We start from the raw sequence: 17,500 nt of genomic DNA on the forward strand, positions 1-17,500 counted from the left end.
AGAAGTAGATTAACACAGCATAAGTACAATATGTACAATAACAAAGCCTTAATGAACACTAGTACAGGTCTTGGGTAACTGAGGTAACCATTAACTGTAGTCTGGGGTAACTGAGGTAACCATTGACTGTAGTCTGGGGTAACTGAAGTAACCATTGACTGTAGTCTGGGGTAACTGAAGTAACCATTGCCTGTAGTCTGGGTTAACTGAGGTAACCATTGTCTGTAGTCTGGGTTAACTGAGGTAACCATTGTCTGTAGTCTGGTGTAACTGAGGAAACCATTGACTGTAGTCTGGGGTAACTGAGGTAACCATGGTCTGTAGTCTGGGTTAACTGAGGTAACCATTGTCTGTAGTCTGGTGTAACTGAGGTAACCATTGTCTGTAGTCTGGGGTAACTGAGGTAACCATTGTCTGTAGTCTGGATTAACTGAGGTAACCATTGTCTGTAGTCTGGTGTAACTGAGGTAACCATTGTCTGTAGTGTGGTGTAACTGAGGAAACCATTGACTGTAGTCTGGGGTAACTGAGGTAACCATGGTCTGTAGTCTGGGGTAACTGAGGTAACCATGGTCTGTAGTCTGGGGTAACTGAGGTAACCATTGTCTGTAGTCTGGGGTAACTGAGGTAACCATTGTCTGTAGTCTCAACCAAAACGGACCTGTTTGTGTTCCAGAGTTTATGCACTTAGATAAATCATGGGGACTCCGGCGTTTCTAGTGTACATGTTTTAATTGAGTTAAAAGAAGGAGATTCTCTGAAAACCAACCTAAAGTGATTACATTTACCTCATTTACATAAATAATTTAAAAGATCTGTGTGTAATCTATTGATAGGATTGGATGATATTCCAAAAAAACAAGAATTAAGTGGTTAACCTGGTATAAAACATGATTACTTCATGGTTCCTAAGACACTGCACACAGTCCATAGGTTTGAATGTTTTTATCGGCGTATAACGTCATGTCCTGCGTGTTTTGAATGTTTCTTTTGCTGTATTACATCATGTCCTGTGTGTCATGTAACAGCTCATCTGTCGTACAGGATGGAATAAGGTTCCAATGAGGCACAGTGTGCATTACAGACAGGGATTACAGACAGGGAATACACAACCCATGAGAACAGAAGTCCCGTCTGGAATATCCACAGACAAGGAGCCTTCCTGCATGGTGTTCCCACTGGGATCCATCTGGAGATCAACTGGGACCCAACTGGGTTTGGAATGCCACAAACATCACTACGATAAGATAATCCCAACTTAGTGTACAGACGGGTGTCATCTGAACTTGGGGAGGCACTGCGATAATCTGACTACCATAATCCCATGTAGCTTGTACCTCATCAACGTTGGTCCAGAAAAAAAAATGATGTGCAATGTTTTTTAAAGATGTTTAGAGATTTAGAGCTTTTCTATTTTGTTAATCTTTTGGTTTTTACCAGGCTGTCCAAAAAGAGAATGATGATGATGATGATGATGATGAGGTCATGAGGTGTGTGACTCTGTGTGTGAGGGCAACACGTGTTTGTTTTGGGATTGTGTTTGTTATATCCATCATCATCCTCACTGTGTTCCCACTCCGAAGCTCTAATTGGACAAAAAAGTTGCACAAGTCAAATTCTTACAAAGAAAGAAATGGACACACACATTCACCATAGAACTATACAAAACATCGTATTGTCCATTTTTTTCCCTTTATGTTGTGATGAAGACTTCGCTCTCTACGCCAAGGGCTATGTTTCTCAGCTGTGCAAACTGTACTGTAGTTTCCAGGGTGACGCGCTATGGCAACGAAAGCTCCAGTCTAAGACGTGGGTCAAATCGTCCTTCAGGAGAAGCTGTGCACGTGTGAACTGCAGGAGCTGGGGGCTCTCCAGGTCATCCGCAGAAGAAACAGAAATGCCTCAAGTGAAGGACCCTGATTGAAGAACCAAGCAAGTCCTCATTACGGAACTGCCAAAACGCTGAATGGAGATTTCAAGGAAGCTCACGAGCTTTAGCACCTCTGATTCTGCGCTGCGATGAGTATTTTGTTACATTCAACAATGAAAGGGATCAGCACGCTAAATAAATGCTGTGAGACTCATACTTACGCCTCCAGAGCTCAGCAGACGCTCTTATCTAGAACAGAAGTGCTTTGGCTCAGAAGGCCTAGCCCTAGCTAACAGAAATAGGTTAGAGGAAGCGTTTAATTAAGAACCTGAACAGAATGAATCCCTGTCAACTTCGAACTCCCTGTGGTCATCATCCCTGTGTCCTAACGAATGTCCCCATTACGCAGCGTTTAACTCCAGCTGAGTCCCAGATCCTGCCAGACATAGTCACTCCGTCGGGAGGAGCCGGACTCTTCTGAAGGTTGAGCAGCATTTGACCCAGGTCCACTGAGGGTGATTTCTCATTGGTGGGGGGAAGAGCCCCGGCACTATAGACAGATGTAGCTCACGCACCACCCTCCACGCTCCACCCTACACCTACCCTGCTGTCCCAGGTCTCTGTCCCGTCCCTGTCCTACAATAAACTAGGAGCTTTGACAAATGTGCTCTGTCATTTCCTATGGCTCTCTGGTCCATTGGGGGGGGGGGGGGGGGGGGGGGGCATTGGGGACACTTTTAAAAGTCGTTTCTGCTATATGTTCATCACTAGGCATAAAGGTGAAAACCTCACTAGATCAAAATCTCAATTTCTCTTTCTCTCTCTCACTCCCCTCTCTCTCTTTCTCTCTCTCTGTCTTTCAATTATGGTTTTAACATTTCTGTCAAGAATTTCTCTCTGATAGCATAATATAAATAATATAAATAATAATTAAATGCACATTCAAAATATTTATTCACACTTTCAACTTTTCCCTTTGACCATGATGAAATTCTACACTTCTGTCATTTCTATTCTGGCGTTCCACTTCAGTTTCATTGTGGATTCAAACTGTCTGTCTGATCTGTGCTGTGCACGGTAAACCATACAGTTGATGTTGTGTTTTTTTATCTCAGCACCTCGGTCTCTTTCATTAATAACACAATTTGTTTTATTGACTAAACATGTTACTCAAATTGTTATTGAATACCGAAGCCAAGACAGCTGGTAGATAGAATATCACAGTGTCATTTTTGCCTATGATGGTGACTCAGCTAATTAGAGGTGCGATACCTGTAAATCAGCTGGTTACTAATGTTTCTGATCATTGAGGCAGTGTCACTCTATGGTTCTTATTAGGACCATGTATCCCATAAACCTCTCCAGATAAAAATGACAAAGCATTCCTTACGTCATTCTTACCCTCAGCTTTGAGACTTGATGAAAACAATTATTACTGTAGATGTAACAGGAGCTGTAACAGTAGATGTAACAGGAGGTCATTGTTAACATTGGTCTCCCCTACCTTATACTTGGAGTTACACTTACTCTACTGGGAAGACATTTTTAATGTAAACATTTTCTAGGCATATGGAAGATTAAAAAACAATTTTTAAAACTCTAAACCTTTTGATGTAATTAAAGCCTAAAATGCATTAAACTGAAAATAAGTAACATGACTGACCTTACCAGGACAGACCAAATACTGATGAATTATAGAGAGTACATTTCACTTGGAAATGAGGAAGAATTATCTCAAAAATGTAACATCCCATAGGCAATTTAATACATAGAAACAGTGATTAAACTGGAGGGGACGATGATTTCACGGATATTTTCCTTAACAGTAAGTTGAAAGGCCATGGAATAACATGAACTGACTATGCCCATATTTAGCCAATCAGCTTCTGAGATGGGCAGCTGGCCCAGATTTAGCCAATCAGATTGTGAGCAGGGCAGCTGGGCATGAACAGGCCCGTGTGTCCTGCATGGGTAAATGCTGCACGGTGCAGTGAGTTGGAGGGACCCGAGGAAGAGGAGGACAGAGATGAAGGGTGAGGGAGAGGAGGAGGAAGGCCTCATAAATCACGTAGGAGGGAAGCAGGTCAGTGCAGCCCCTCTGATCCTCAGAGTGGTGGAGGTGCTCGTGTGTCTGCTGTGTAGCATGTTAGGACACACAGCACTGTAGATGCACAGTGGAATGTGTCACTTAATTCTTACACTCGCCACAGAAGGAGCCCTTGAACGACCTTGAAAGAAGATCGGCCATGTTCCTGTGGCCCAGTGCGTGTTTACAGAAGCAGGACTGACACCATACTGTAGTGAGTCTATATAACACCCAACATACAGTAGTGAGTCTATATAACACCCAACATACTGTAGTGAGTCTATATAACACCCAACATACAGTAGTGAGTCTATATAACACCCAACATACTGTAGTGAGTCTATATAACACCCAACATACTGTAGTGAGTCTATATAACACCCAACATACTGTAGTGAGTCTATATAACACTTAACATACTCTAGTGAGTCTATATAACACCCAACATACTGTAGTGAGTCTATATAACACCCAACATACTGTAGTGAGTCTATATAACACCCAACATACTGTAGTGAGTCTATATAACACCCAACATACAGTAGTGAGTCTATATAACACTTAACATACTCTATCTAGTGAGTCTATATAACACCCACCATACTGTAGTGAGTCTATATAACACCCAACATACTGTAGTGAGTCTATATAACACCCAACATACTGTAGTGAGTCTATATAACACCCAACATACAGTAGTGAGTCTATATAACACCCAACATACTGTAGTGAGTCTATATAACACCCAACATACAGTAGTGAGTCTATATAACACCCAACATACTGTAGGTATTTTGATCATTTTCACACTGTACAACACCACTGTTGATCCAATGAAAAGGTTCACATGACCAACCAGGACAGATGAGCAGTGTGGACAGAAGACGTTCTCTGATGCCCTCTGACCAGGTTCTCTGATACCCTCTGACCAGGTTCTCTGTCCACTCTCTGGTCCATGAATGCCACTGACTACAAGGCTGCAGAAGACATTTAAGAGGATTTTTTCAGCACTGCTTGGCAGGACAGAATGTTATACTGTAGCCAAACAGAATATTCCTTATATCTCAAGAAATGCATTTACCCTTTGGTAAACCTCTCTGTTAGAGAAGGATATGAGACTTGACGTAGCTGACGTGTGTCAGGTTTGGAGTTCTCGCACACCCCTCATGTCTCTCGCACCCTCCCGTGTCTCCCGTGTCTGAGGTTTTTCTGAATGTGGAAGCGTCGTCACACAGAAGCTCCACATACCCCACAGCTGACATGACACAGAAATCCCTGAAGCTAGGATCTGCAGTGTTAGGAGGAAGGACTGTGTGTGTGCGTGTGTGCGTGCGTGTGTGTGTGAGGCGGAGAGAGTAAAGGGGAAAGAGAAAGATTGTGTGTGTGTGTGAAGGAGATAAAGATAAAGATGAGCATGAGTGTGTGTGTGTGTGTGTGTGTGTGTGTGTGTGTGTGTGTGTGTGTGTGTGTGTGTGTGTGTGTGTGTGTGTGATTACCAAGTGCATGTATAATGCAGCAATGCCCAATGCACAAGGTATGCTGGACTGTCTCTGGCTGTGTTTGCATGCTTGTTCTGTGCTGCTTGTGTGTGTGTGTGTGTGTGTGTGTGTGTGTGTGTGTGTGTGTGTGTGCGTGTGCGTGTGCATGTGCATGTGTGTGTGTGTGTTTGTTGCCTTTGTAAAGTGGATAACCAGATTCCTTAGCAGTCAGGTTTATCCCATGGAGGCCCCCGTAACCCTGAGAACGTCAGTTATGTCCCTGCGCTTATTAGTGGCAATGAAGTGGCCCTTAACACCGCCGTGGACACGCAGCTCACCGAGCACAGCACAGGCCCAGTCAGGCGTGATGGAGATCCCATCAGCCCATCGGGCCGGTTCCGGTGGCCCCTCCCCCTCCCACGGGCCCTCCCCCCCATCCTGCTGGAGTTCACACAGCACATCCGGGCTCCACTCACTCACAGACAGAGCTCAGAGCTCCTTCATATCGCCATAGGAACAGTCCTCAGGGGGAGTAGCTTTCCTGGAAGAGCGAGTGTGAAGAAGCGTGGGTAATGTAGTCCGCCCGCCCTTCAGCGGTGGGCCAGCGCTCGCGGCGGGCCGGCCGGCGCTCACACGGACACGGCCTCATTCCCCCACTCAGCTGGGACTAATCAGACACATGAAGAAGCAGAAACTGGGACACTTCCCACTAATGTGCAGGAGTCCTGCTCCAAGCTCCGCCCATTTAAACACATTCCTGCCTCAGACTGTCTGATTAAAAGACAGACCTAACCAGAGTGCACTCTGAACCACTCTGAATCGCTCTGGGCCGCTCTGGGCCGCTCTGGGCCGCTCTGGGCCGGGGAGACAGAGTTGAGGTTCCTGTGCGGTGCGTCTGCGGTGAAGGTCTCATTCGTGCTTTACTTCTCTACTCGTGCGTGAATCTCCTGATGGATTTAGTAGAGAGATTTCACCAGTCAACATGGATAACCTTTAACAAGTGGTTCTTGCGTGAAATCGATTTGGCTTGCGTGCACAGTAAGCTCACACACGGTTGGACGTCAGACACAGGATCGGTGTGGATTTCAGTGAATAGTTTTTACCATACATAGTGCCCACATGCTTTGAAAAGGATTAAAGAAATGAACACGCTCAAATTTTTTTTTACTTGTGAACCCTTACATGTCGAATCAGTGCTAAAGGTCTGTGAGACGGTGTGGATAATCTAAGAGACATTACAGCGAACTGGCAACTCAGACACGGCCACCCAAGACATAACCTACCACCACATAACCTAGCACTCTGAGATTTCCCTGAAATATAAAGTGCATTATAAATAAAATTTATTATTATTATTATTATTATTATTAATCTTTGATCCTAATGCAATCTGACCCATCTGATCAGTCTTCTTTCCTGTAGTCTTACATTAAGTATGAATTCCAGAGGGTTAGATCTAAGCCAATACTGCCCCCTACGTCTCAAAAGTTAAATGTCCTTTAAAGGTCAAAATACAAATATCAGGTCGTTGTCCATTAATGGCTTCAGCCATTTTGCTGCAGAGGGAGGACTTCCTGTTTAGTTACTACAGTTCAATCACATTACAACACTGTTATAGATTATACTGATGTCTTCTGAAGTACGGTGATACAGGAGTGAAGTCTGTTTACACTATCATATAAACCGTGAAGTCTGTTTACTTTTCCATAACATCCATGTTGGCACATGTACCTTTGGTCAGTAGCTTACAAACTTGCTAGCTCCACTCTTACAATATACATATTCATAACAATATTTCATATATTTACATAGCAATACACATACATGGCAAAAAAATGTGTTACTTCATCCAAGCATGAGGTTAGTCCAGAGATGCAACAGGTCGAGTGAGGTAAATACCTTGTTTACACTTGTTTATGTTACCAAAAGCCAGAAGCACAACACAGCATGACTGGGGGGGGGGGGGGGGGGGGGGGGGGTGTCCTCCTCTACATCGTTCTGCCCAGACATACAGCAACTCTCGAAAAACGTCTCAGTAGGCAAACTGTAAATATGGAAGCCTTTATTAAAAATGTCTTCAGCATCTCATTGAAAGTGGGATTAAAACATTATACCAAGTCATCAGCCTATAGATGGGTAGGAGTCCTTATCCTCTTAATCCCTAACAGATTATAAACCTCATAAAGGGTCTTGGATAGATTTGTTCACTGGTCCATCATTTTCTGAAGGAATGCACACCCTTCAAGAGCTCAGCCAGGACCATAACCCTTTTATTAGCTATATCCTGCCTCGGTGGAAACGTCTTGGGATATTTTGTGACAATCTGAGATGACCAAAATAGCCCTGTCCTGTTACACCGCTGACTCCTCTCTGATGGATTCACTATATCCATAGCTCTCTCCAGACAGGCTAGTCAATTACTGGCAGTGACATGATTCTAGCGCCTAGCATTGAACAGTCTGGCCGTGACTTACAGGACCACAATGTGTCCGTGTACAATCCTGGCCAGTAAATTCTCGGCAATTGTCTTCACAGTTTTCATATGACCAACATGATCAGTCCATGGTCCACTGGGCCCTAATCCCAAATGGGTTCCCGTGGGCACTGAGGAATCATCAGATCTAATACCTTCTCCTCCTGTCCAATCAATCACTCATTGTGGAGCACAAATATCTCTCTTTCTCCTGCTCTCACTTTAGCTGGTGCGTCCGCCTTGATCACACCAGTCCACTGTAGATCAACTGTGGAGAAGGATCTCCTCTGACGCTGGCTGCACCCTCATGCCCATAACACAAGGTTGGGTTTGATTCAGAAGTTCAGATGGAATTGGACATTCTTGGCACAATAGAATTGGTTTAGTTACATCTTCTGCCTACAACTCACATTTAAAAAATAATTCTGTCCATTAACTTCATTGCAGACATTAACTGTTGGATATAAAACCTCAATCCCATCTAATCCCATTTTACATCTAAATGAGGGCACTAAGAGTTATGACCAGTCTGAGAGCCATCAGCACCAAGGAGAGTCTCTGCTGCCTGTTTGTTTAACATGTTCGTCTGCAGTAAGACCCCCCCCCCCCCCCCACTTCATTAAGAGTCTGACAACACAGCGTGTGTGAGTGTGTGTTTGTGTGTGAGTGCGCACGTGTGTGTGTGAGTGCGCACGTGTGTGTGTATGTGTGTGTTTTCCCCACATAATTCAGATGATATTCATACTCATTCACTCTAAAATTCCCAACATTACACACAAGACTGTGACCTGAATTCAGATCTGCTGTTTGACCTGAACGTGGATCCCTGATAAAGCTGCAACACTTACCTGAAGTCTCATGATTGACAGACTCGTCACTCCACCCTCAGAACATCAGACTCCACCCCTCAGACTCTGCCCCTGACTCCACCCCTCACTCCACCCTCAGACCCTCAGACTCCACCCCTCAGACTCCACCACTCAGACTCCACCCCTGACTCCACCCCTGACTCCACCCCTGACTCCACCCCTCTGATCTTCATGCTCTAATCATTCTGCTTTGTTGAAGTTGTATAAGTGACTGAGAATTTTATATCAAACTTTCATGATCACTTGGTGGGTGGAGCCACCTGCTGTCACTGCCTCGTCATCCACTCCACTTGGCCACCTTGGCTCTGCTCCTTCAACCCCGCCCCCTTCTGGCTGTTTTTCTGGTTTCATTTTGATACACCATAAAGTGAAAGAAAAAAAAAAAACTTCCCAGAAAAACAAAAAAATCCCACAAATGCGGCAACCAAATGTTGCCCTTGGCAACCACGGAGCAGTCTGCAGTTTCCATGTGACCGTTTGACTTTAGCGTCTCCAAGGTCGAGGACGTGTGTACAGAAACCAGGCATGCCTAAGTTCATTAAGCTTGTCAAGTTGGACTTTTAAAAGAAAATGGAAACTTTTTTATTGGATTCGTAGGACACTGCACATTCATAATCTCACAACATGCCGAGGTCCATCATCGTGCCTTCATATGCGGTGAAATACTGGTCGTTTTCATTTTGAGTGAAGATGTGGCGCCCTCTGTTCACCGTCAAGAGAAACTGTTTCCAGGACAGCATTGAGTTGTCCCGTTTTTTTCTGGTAAGCAGTTTAACTGTCTTCATACTCATGGTAACTTATGCTGCTGGTAAAAAAATAAAATCAGGGTTAGGTTTCCTTGACAATATTGTGTGGCTCTACAACCAAAAATTCAAGCTTGCAACCTGACACATATTTCAGCACAACTTCACATCTGCCTTCCTTAATTTATGCAACAATTTCTCACATTATAAACAAGTACAGATGTTGTGTTACGTGTTCATATTGCAACATAAGTAAAGTAACATATATTAATCTGGACACTTAATAACCTTTGGTCATTGTTTCTGTTATTATTATTAATAATAATAATAATAATAATAATAATAATAATAATAATAATAATAATAATAATCTTTATTTGTATAGCACATACGATACATGCAACTCAAAGTGCTTTACAGAATAAATAAACCGTTACCGTTATATCGTTTATTGTGTTTTATTTTCATTTTTTTTTGTCCACTCTTACGAAAAGGTTTTTGAACCGGATCTGTCCATTCAAATCACAAACCACGAATCGGATACAAATGTGATATAGACGTATATACACAAGTGGCTCACGTTTGATTTGGAACATCAATAAATCAGATTAGAGTCTCTTCATGTTGGTCATGTGAATATAGTCTTAGGTCAGCTAACGGACACTTACATTTATTAACGGTCTGTTGCTTTTCTTAATGGTGTTACCATGCTAAACTAGTATTTGATGTCCCTACAGAGCCGTGTTAGAACTCTGGAATGGTGGATTATGTCTGCGTGTGTCTCTGCTGCCCTCTAGTGGCTGTCTATTTTTAAAACAACTCATGCCTAAGTGAACAAAACATAATGTGTTCTATCAGGTATACAAGTTCTCCTCGTGTTAATATCTCATTGAGTATTTATATATAACACAAATCTGTTTTATTTGATAATACAAGTGTCTTATAACGATGTGACTTGAAGCTGCCATGACTCTAGCAGCACGGAGGAGGCTGCGAGATACAGATGTCCTGCAGGTTCCTGTGAGATTACACTGGTACCAAAAACAGACCAAACACAAAGAACTTGATTAAGTAGGTATTGAATGTGCAGCCACTGCTGTCTGGGAACAGCTGTGCAGGAAGTGATGTCATAAGAAGGCAGCTTACGGCTCTTTACTGAAACACTGTAGATATTTGTCTCATTACTGTAACCTTTAAAGACACTCCGACTCTAACATGCAAATCTGGTTTGTCGTCTTTAACACAAAGAAACGTTACTATGTTATCACAATATACACTTCAGATGCAACATAATTCATTTGTAATGAAACGTAATAGTTGGTCTATTATATACAGTAGCTACTGAGATGTACATGTATGTAGTAGTGACTCAGTCCAGTTTACAATGAGAAGAATGAAGTTTGTTTCTTCTGTTGTGTCCAGAATTCTGTACATCGTTACATACCATGTGGAATTATTTACATTCTCCCCCTCTCTTTCTCCCTTTCTCTCTCTCTTTCTCCCATTCTCTCTCTTTCTCTCTCTCTCTCTCTCTCTCTCTCTCCCTCCCTCCCTTCCTTTCTCTCTCTCCCTCCCTCCCTCTCTTTCACTGTATTTGTGTGTGATTCAGTTCCATAATATTGCAAGTTACATTTTTAAAGACAAGTCGGTTATTGTCATAGCAACAGTCTCCATGGACGGCCTACTATTAACATCATGGTGTTTGGTACAGTCAGTGTCATAGGTCACTCATTTGCCCTGTGACCTTTAGGAGAGACTGACCTCTTTCTGTTCTTGTATTGCTCCCCAGTCCTCTGTGCTGCTGTTACCGTTACCATGATTACAAGGTTCTGGGTGTGTGAGCATCATTCCGACTAAAGTGTGAGCTCACACACACACACGTGCCAGGTTCCTGCCTGGTACCTTGTTGTCATGGCCCCTGTTGTCATGACCCCTGTTGTCATGACTCCTGTTGTCATGGCTGTCCTGTTCATTGAGAGTTTCCCTTTTAATCTTCACTGGCATTCTGGACTTGCGTGATTTCTTCTTGGGTGTTGTGTCAGTGGTGGTCAGAAACCTGCTCTGATTGGCTGACCCAGTGAAACCCTCTGGATGGGGCGTAACCTTACAGTCACACACACACGCACAAGGTTTTTCCAGATGTTGGTGAGTTGCCGTGGTAATAGCGAACTGTGGTGGCATGACGTCAGGGGGCCGTTTGAGTGAGAGCACAGTTGGAGAGGATGGTGCAACAGACACGCCAGACGGGAGGATCAGAGGTGTGTGTGGGGCTCTTGGGATGGACGGAGGTGCACGGGGGAGATCAGGAGGTGTCGTGCCCAGAGGAGGCTTCACGGGGCCGGGCAGCGCGGCGTGGGCGGGCTGGGTGTGTGGTGTGTGCGGGCGCGTGCAGGCGGGCGCGTGCAGGCGGGGGTTGGGGTTGGCGCTGTGCCGGTTCCTGCTGCGTAGGGAGCTGAAGATCATACTGCAGCCCTCCACGGTGCAGCGGTGTTTGATCTGCAGGTGCACGGCGTTGTAGTGGATCTTCAGCGTGCCCTTGTCATAAAACGACTTCCCGCACGCACCGCAGCTCACGCGACGCACAGATGAGCCCGGACGACGGACCCACGTGGCTGAGGAAGAGGAGGAAGAGGAGGAGGAGGGCGCGGGAGTCTGGCCGTTGGCTGGTGAGCCCTGCTGGCGTGCGTTGTGTGCACACGGCAGTGTGTGTGGGCTCACCGAGGCCCCCCCGCCCTCCCCTGTGGGTTCACCCACCATGGCCGTTGTCCTAGTGTCTGCTGCCTCTGTGCCGTCTGTGCCATGATTCTGTTTGGTCTGTCTGGGTTGCCGTAGTCTGCGGGTTGCAGTGGGAGCCTGTGGTTGAAACGTGGGCAGGGGGGTCAGGGGGGTCAGGGGGGCTGCCGTGGACGCCCTGCTGTACTGGAACAGCTGAAGGAAGTCCAGGGCTCCCCCCGGGAGGCTCTCAAAGTGGTGCAGGCCGGGCGGGGCTTGACCCCTGACCCCTTCACCAGTCTGCAACCTGCAACGGGGGCTGTTGCTCTCAATGAACAGCCGAATGTCCGAGTCAACCCTAGTTGCCCTGGAGACTGCTGCCTGGCGACCCTGCTGCTCCTGGACAACCATGAGCTCCACGATGGGTTTTGTCTCCCCAAAGCGCATGAACTGGTTCAGAGCCACGACCTCGTCCTCCAGGGTCATGGTCACCCAGCGATCCAGAACCTTCCCCGCCGAGTCCTGCGCAGGACAACAGGACACTCTGAAAAGACCTGATGAAGGGTCTTCCACCAAGAGAGTGGAACGTGGGGTTAGCAGGTCTGTACACTGATTCACCATGGTGGTGTTAGCAGGTCTGTACACTGATTCATCATGGTGGGGTTAGCAGGTCTGTACACTGATTCACCACGGTGGGGTTAGCAGGTCTGTACACTGATTCATCATGGTGGGGTTAGCAGGTCTGTACACTGATTCACCATGGTGTGGTTAGCAGGTCTGTACACTGATTCACCATGGTGGGGTTAGCAGGTCTGTACACTGATTCATCATGGTGGGGTTAGCAGGTCTGTACACTGATTCACCATGGTGGAGTTAGCAGGTCTGTACACTGATTCACCATGGTGGAGTTAGCAGGTCTGTACACTGATTCACCATGGTGGAGTTAGCAGGTCTGTACACTGATTCACCATGGTGGAGTTAGCAGGTCTGTACACTGATTCACCATGGTTGCGTTAGCAGGTCTGTACACTGATTCACCATGGTGGAGTTAGCAGGTCTGTACACTGATTCACCATGATGGAGTTAGCAGGTCTGTACACTGATTCACCATGGTGGAGTTAGCAGGTCTGTACACTGATTCACCATGGTGGTGTTAGCAGGTCTGTACACTGATTCACCATGGTGGAGTTAGCAGGTCTGTACACTGATTCACCATGGTGGTGTTAGCAGGTCTGTACACTGATTCACCATGGTGGAGTTAGCAGGTCTGTACACTGATTCACCATGATGGAGTTAGCAGGTCTGTACACTGATTCACCATGGTGGAGTTAGCAGGTCTGTACACTGATTCACCATGGTGGTGTTAGCAGGTCTGTACACTGATTCATCATGGTGGGGTTAGCAGGTCTGTACACTGATTCACCATGGTGGAGTTAGCAGGTCTGTACACTGATTCACCATGGTGGTGTTAGCAGGTCTGTACACTGATTCACCATGGTGGAGTTAGCAGGTCTGTACACCTTCTACTGTCTTTATACTTTATGATTTAAAGAGATTTAGCATTAAAAGAAATTTAGCATTAAAGATACTAAATGCTGACTGAATATAGCACAAGACTCCACAGAAGAGACAGTACAGGAGACAAATCCAGAGACAATACAGGGGACAAATCCAGAGACAGTACAGGGGACAAATCTAGAGACAGTACAGGGGACAAATCCAGAGACAATACAGGGGACAAATCCAGAGACAGTACAGGGGACAAATCTAGAGAGAGTACAGGGGACAAATCTAGAGACAGTACAGGGGACAAATCTAGAGACAGTACAGGGGACAACTCTAGAGACAGTACAGGGGACAACTCTAGAGACAGTACAGGGGACAACTCCGTAGCCTGCAGATTCAGCCGTCAGTGATCGAGCCCATACACATGAATGAATAAACTACATTTAGTCCAGTTGAGGTCAGAGGTCAACAGTTTAGATTTCCTTACACTAGAGTTTAGGGTGTAAACGTGTGTGTGCACTACTGTGTATTTGTGTAGTGTAGATATAAGGACACACTACCTGTAATATGTATCCTCTGATGTAGTCACGGAGTGTCCAGCCCAGTGTGTGTAGGATGGTGAGGACCTGTGTGTGTGTGAGCACACTGAACAGACGATCAAGCAGGATCTTCATCCTGACAGGGACGGCCTGTGTCCCGTACAGCAGGACACTGCTTATGTCAAACACCACAGAGGGCTGTACCATCTCCACTTGGCCTGGGGCAAACACTGACCCTGAACACAGTTTACTCACAGCTACACACACAGGCACGCACACACACACACACACACACACACACACACACACACACACACACACACACACACACACACACAGGTACACGCGCACACACACACACACACACACACACACACACACACACACACACACACACACACACACACACACACACACACAAAGAAAATTTGTAAAAATGGATGTTTGTTAACAGATTGCACACCTGCTGTATCTCCTGCTGTCTCTCCTTGTGGTCTCTCCTGCTGTCTCTTCCTGCTGTCTCTCCCTGTGGTCTCTCCCTGTTGTCTCTACCTGTTGTCTCTACCTGTTGTCTCTCCCTGTGGTCTCTCCCCGTGGTCTCTCCTGTGGTCTCTCCTGCTGTCTCTCCTACTGTCTCTCCCTGTTGTCTCTCCTGCTGTCTCTCCCTGTGGTCTCTCCCTGCTGTCTCTCCCTGCTGTCTCTCCTGCTGTCTCTCCCTGTGGTCTCTCCCTGTTGTCTCTCCCTGTGGTCTCTTCTGCTGTCTCTCCCTGTGATTTCTCCCTGTGGTCTCTCCTACTGTTTCTCCCTGTGGTTTCTCCCTGCTGTCTCTCCCTGTGGTCTCTCCCTGCTGTTTCTCCCTGTGGTCTCTCCTGCTGTCTCTCCCTGTGGTCTCTCCCTGCTGTCTCTCCCTGTGGTTTCTCCTGCTGTCTCTCCCTGTGGTCTCTCCTACTGTTTCTCCCTGTGGTCTCTCCCTGCTGTTTCTCCCTGTGGTCTCTCCCTGCTGTCTCTCCCTGTGGTCTCTCCCTGTGGTCTCTCCCTGTTGTCTCTCCCTGTGGTCTCTCCTGCTGTCTCTCCTGTGGTCTCTCCTGCTGTCTCTCCCTGTTGTCTCTCCTACTGTCTCTCCCTGTGGTCTCTCCTGCTGTCTCTCCTTGTGGTCTCTCCCTGCTGTCTCTCCCTGTGGTCTCTCCCTGCTGTCTCTCCCTGTGGTCTCTCCCCGCTGTCTCTCCCTGTGGTCTCTCCCTGCTGTTTCTCCCTGTGGTCTCTCCCTGTGGTCTCTCCCTGTTGTCTCTCCCTGTTGTCTCTCCTACTGTTTCTCCTTGTTGTCTCTCCTACTGTTTCTCCTTGTTGTCTCTCCTGCTGTCTCTCCCTGTGGTCTCTCCCTTTAGTCTCTCCCTGTGGTCTCTCCCTGCTGTCTCTCAGAAACCTGAGTGTTTCTTTCCTCTGCCAGTTTATCTGTTCACGTACGCAGCTGCACACACTGATTTGTACACTTCATACTCTACAGGCCTATGGAGATCAGAACATGTCACTTCACACACACACATGTTCACACACACATGTTCACACACACGCTGCTGCACACTGACCGTGTGTGACCCATCCATGTGCGCAGCGGTCACATGACCTGAGGTTGAGCTGGCCCGGCTGGAAGCCATCACAGGTGCAGTTAGCCTGAGTACAGCCAATCACCTGAGAGGTAGAAGAAGTAGAAGAAGAGTACAGCCAATCACCTGAGAGGTAGAAGATGCAGGTGATGGCCATTGCTGACACTTAGACATAATCATGCTTAAACATGTTAAAATGATAGACCTAGTGTTTTAATCATACTTAACCATAAACATGTAAACACACAGAATGAATCACAAACATTTACACACACATAAACACAAACTGGTCCCAACAGCAGCTGCAGATCTGGTCCTGAGATAATGACACACACACACACACACACATACACACACGCACGCACACACACACAATGCAGTCTTTCACTTTACCACAGGAGAGGACATTTATGCTGTTTGTGGTGTGCTGTGACGTGTCTGTAGTGTGAAATGACAGTGTCTGTAGTGTGACGTGTCGTGTCTGTGGTGTGATGTGTCTGGTATGATGTGACGTGTCTGTGGTGTGACGTGACGTGTCTGTGGTGTGACGTGACGTGTCTGTAGTGTGACGTGACGTGTCTGTGGTGTGACGTGACAGTGTCTGTGGTGTGACGTGACAGTGTCTGTGGTGTGACGTGACAGTGTCTGTGGTGTGACGTGACAGTGTCTCTGGTGTGACGTGACAGTGTCTGTGGTGTGACGTGACAGTGTCTCTGGTGTGACGTGACAGTGTCTGTAGTGTGACGTGACGTGTCTGTGGTGTGACGTGACAGTGTCTGTGGTGTGACGTGACAGTGTCTGTGGTGTGACGTGACAGTGTCTGTGGTGTGACGTGTCTGTGGTGTGCCGTGTCTGTGGTGTGACGTGACGTGTCTGTGAAGTGATATGCCGTGTCTGTGGTGTGATGTGTCTGTGGTGTGACGTGTCTGTGGTGTGACGTGTCTGTGGTGTGACGTGCACCTCGTTCACGTCTCTGGACCTGTCGTGCCGCTCCTGCTTCAGCTCCGTCTGCACAGCAGATACACAACAAGACAGGAGTGTAACGGACAGGAACATTAATGAACGTAAAGGAGACACTCGTGAACACACCCGTGAACCCACTCATGAACACACCCATGAACACACTTGTGAACACACTCATGAACACACCCGTCAACACACTGCTGAGCTGAACTTCAACAAGCATACTCAACATAACACTGGAAATGTACGCCTTCTGTACAAGTTCAAACAGACATGAGCTTCATATTTACCTACTAATCTTATTCATTATTGCAAATATAAAAATGAAAATTTGACAATTTGTTTAAATTATTCAAAACCACCCATCTTATATTTGACCAGCACATACACTCATTGAAGCCACTTGCATTACAATCCTGAAACAACAAATTGTAATTAAGTAAAAATTTTACAATTTCATGAAACCGGTGTTTGTTGATTAATAATGAGTAATTATGTTATGAAGGAAGTATATTTTTAAATGTTTTAAAAATATATTTTTGTGTTTTAAATAAATAAATATTGTCTTGGGCGTGAAGTGAGACCAACCTCTTGAGAGTGAGCAGTGTGTGTCCATGTCCCCATGTCCTGTCCAGGGTACGAGTCCTCTGGAGGTCC

At 46.1% G+C, this 17,500-nt stretch overlaps 1 protein-coding gene across 5 annotated transcripts in view; it reads right to left on the reverse strand.

Annotated features, from left to right (window-relative positions):
- Window positions 1–9,232: 9,232 nt before the first annotated feature.
- LOC143486765 (zinc finger protein basonuclin-2-like) overlaps window positions 9,233–17,500 on the reverse strand; it is a 9,592-nt gene continuing 1,324 nt past the window's right edge. The window contains exons 1-6 of one of the 5 annotated variants that reach the window (XR_013123661.1): window positions 17,432–17,500; window positions 16,841–16,888; window positions 15,863–16,006; window positions 14,298–14,533; window positions 11,281–12,753; window positions 9,233–9,578 (exon numbers count right to left, since the gene is read on the reverse strand). The exon at window positions 17,432–17,500 is cut by the window's right edge and continues 1,324 nt beyond it. Coding sequence is in view for 3 of the 5 variants with exons in the window: in XM_076986183.1 (XP_076842298.1) it covers window positions 11,386–12,753; window positions 14,298–14,533; window positions 15,863–15,965; window positions 16,156–16,196; window positions 16,841–16,888; window positions 17,432–17,459 (1,824 nt within the window). In the remaining 2 variants the exon portion in view is untranslated. Of the gene's footprint in view, window positions 9,582–9,923; window positions 12,754–14,297; window positions 14,534–15,862; window positions 16,007–16,155; window positions 16,197–16,840; window positions 16,889–17,431 lie in introns of those variants that run through there. The other 4 variants (XR_013123660.1, XM_076986183.1, XM_076986185.1 and 1 more) reach the window with 4 other exon arrangements.

The sequence above is a fragment of the Brachyhypopomus gauderio genome, unplaced genomic scaffold (assembly GCF_052324685.1).
Source record: "Brachyhypopomus gauderio isolate BG-103 unplaced genomic scaffold, BGAUD_0.2 sc45, whole genome shotgun sequence".
Classification (NCBI taxonomy): Eukaryota; Metazoa; Chordata; class Actinopteri; order Gymnotiformes; family Hypopomidae; genus Brachyhypopomus; species Brachyhypopomus gauderio.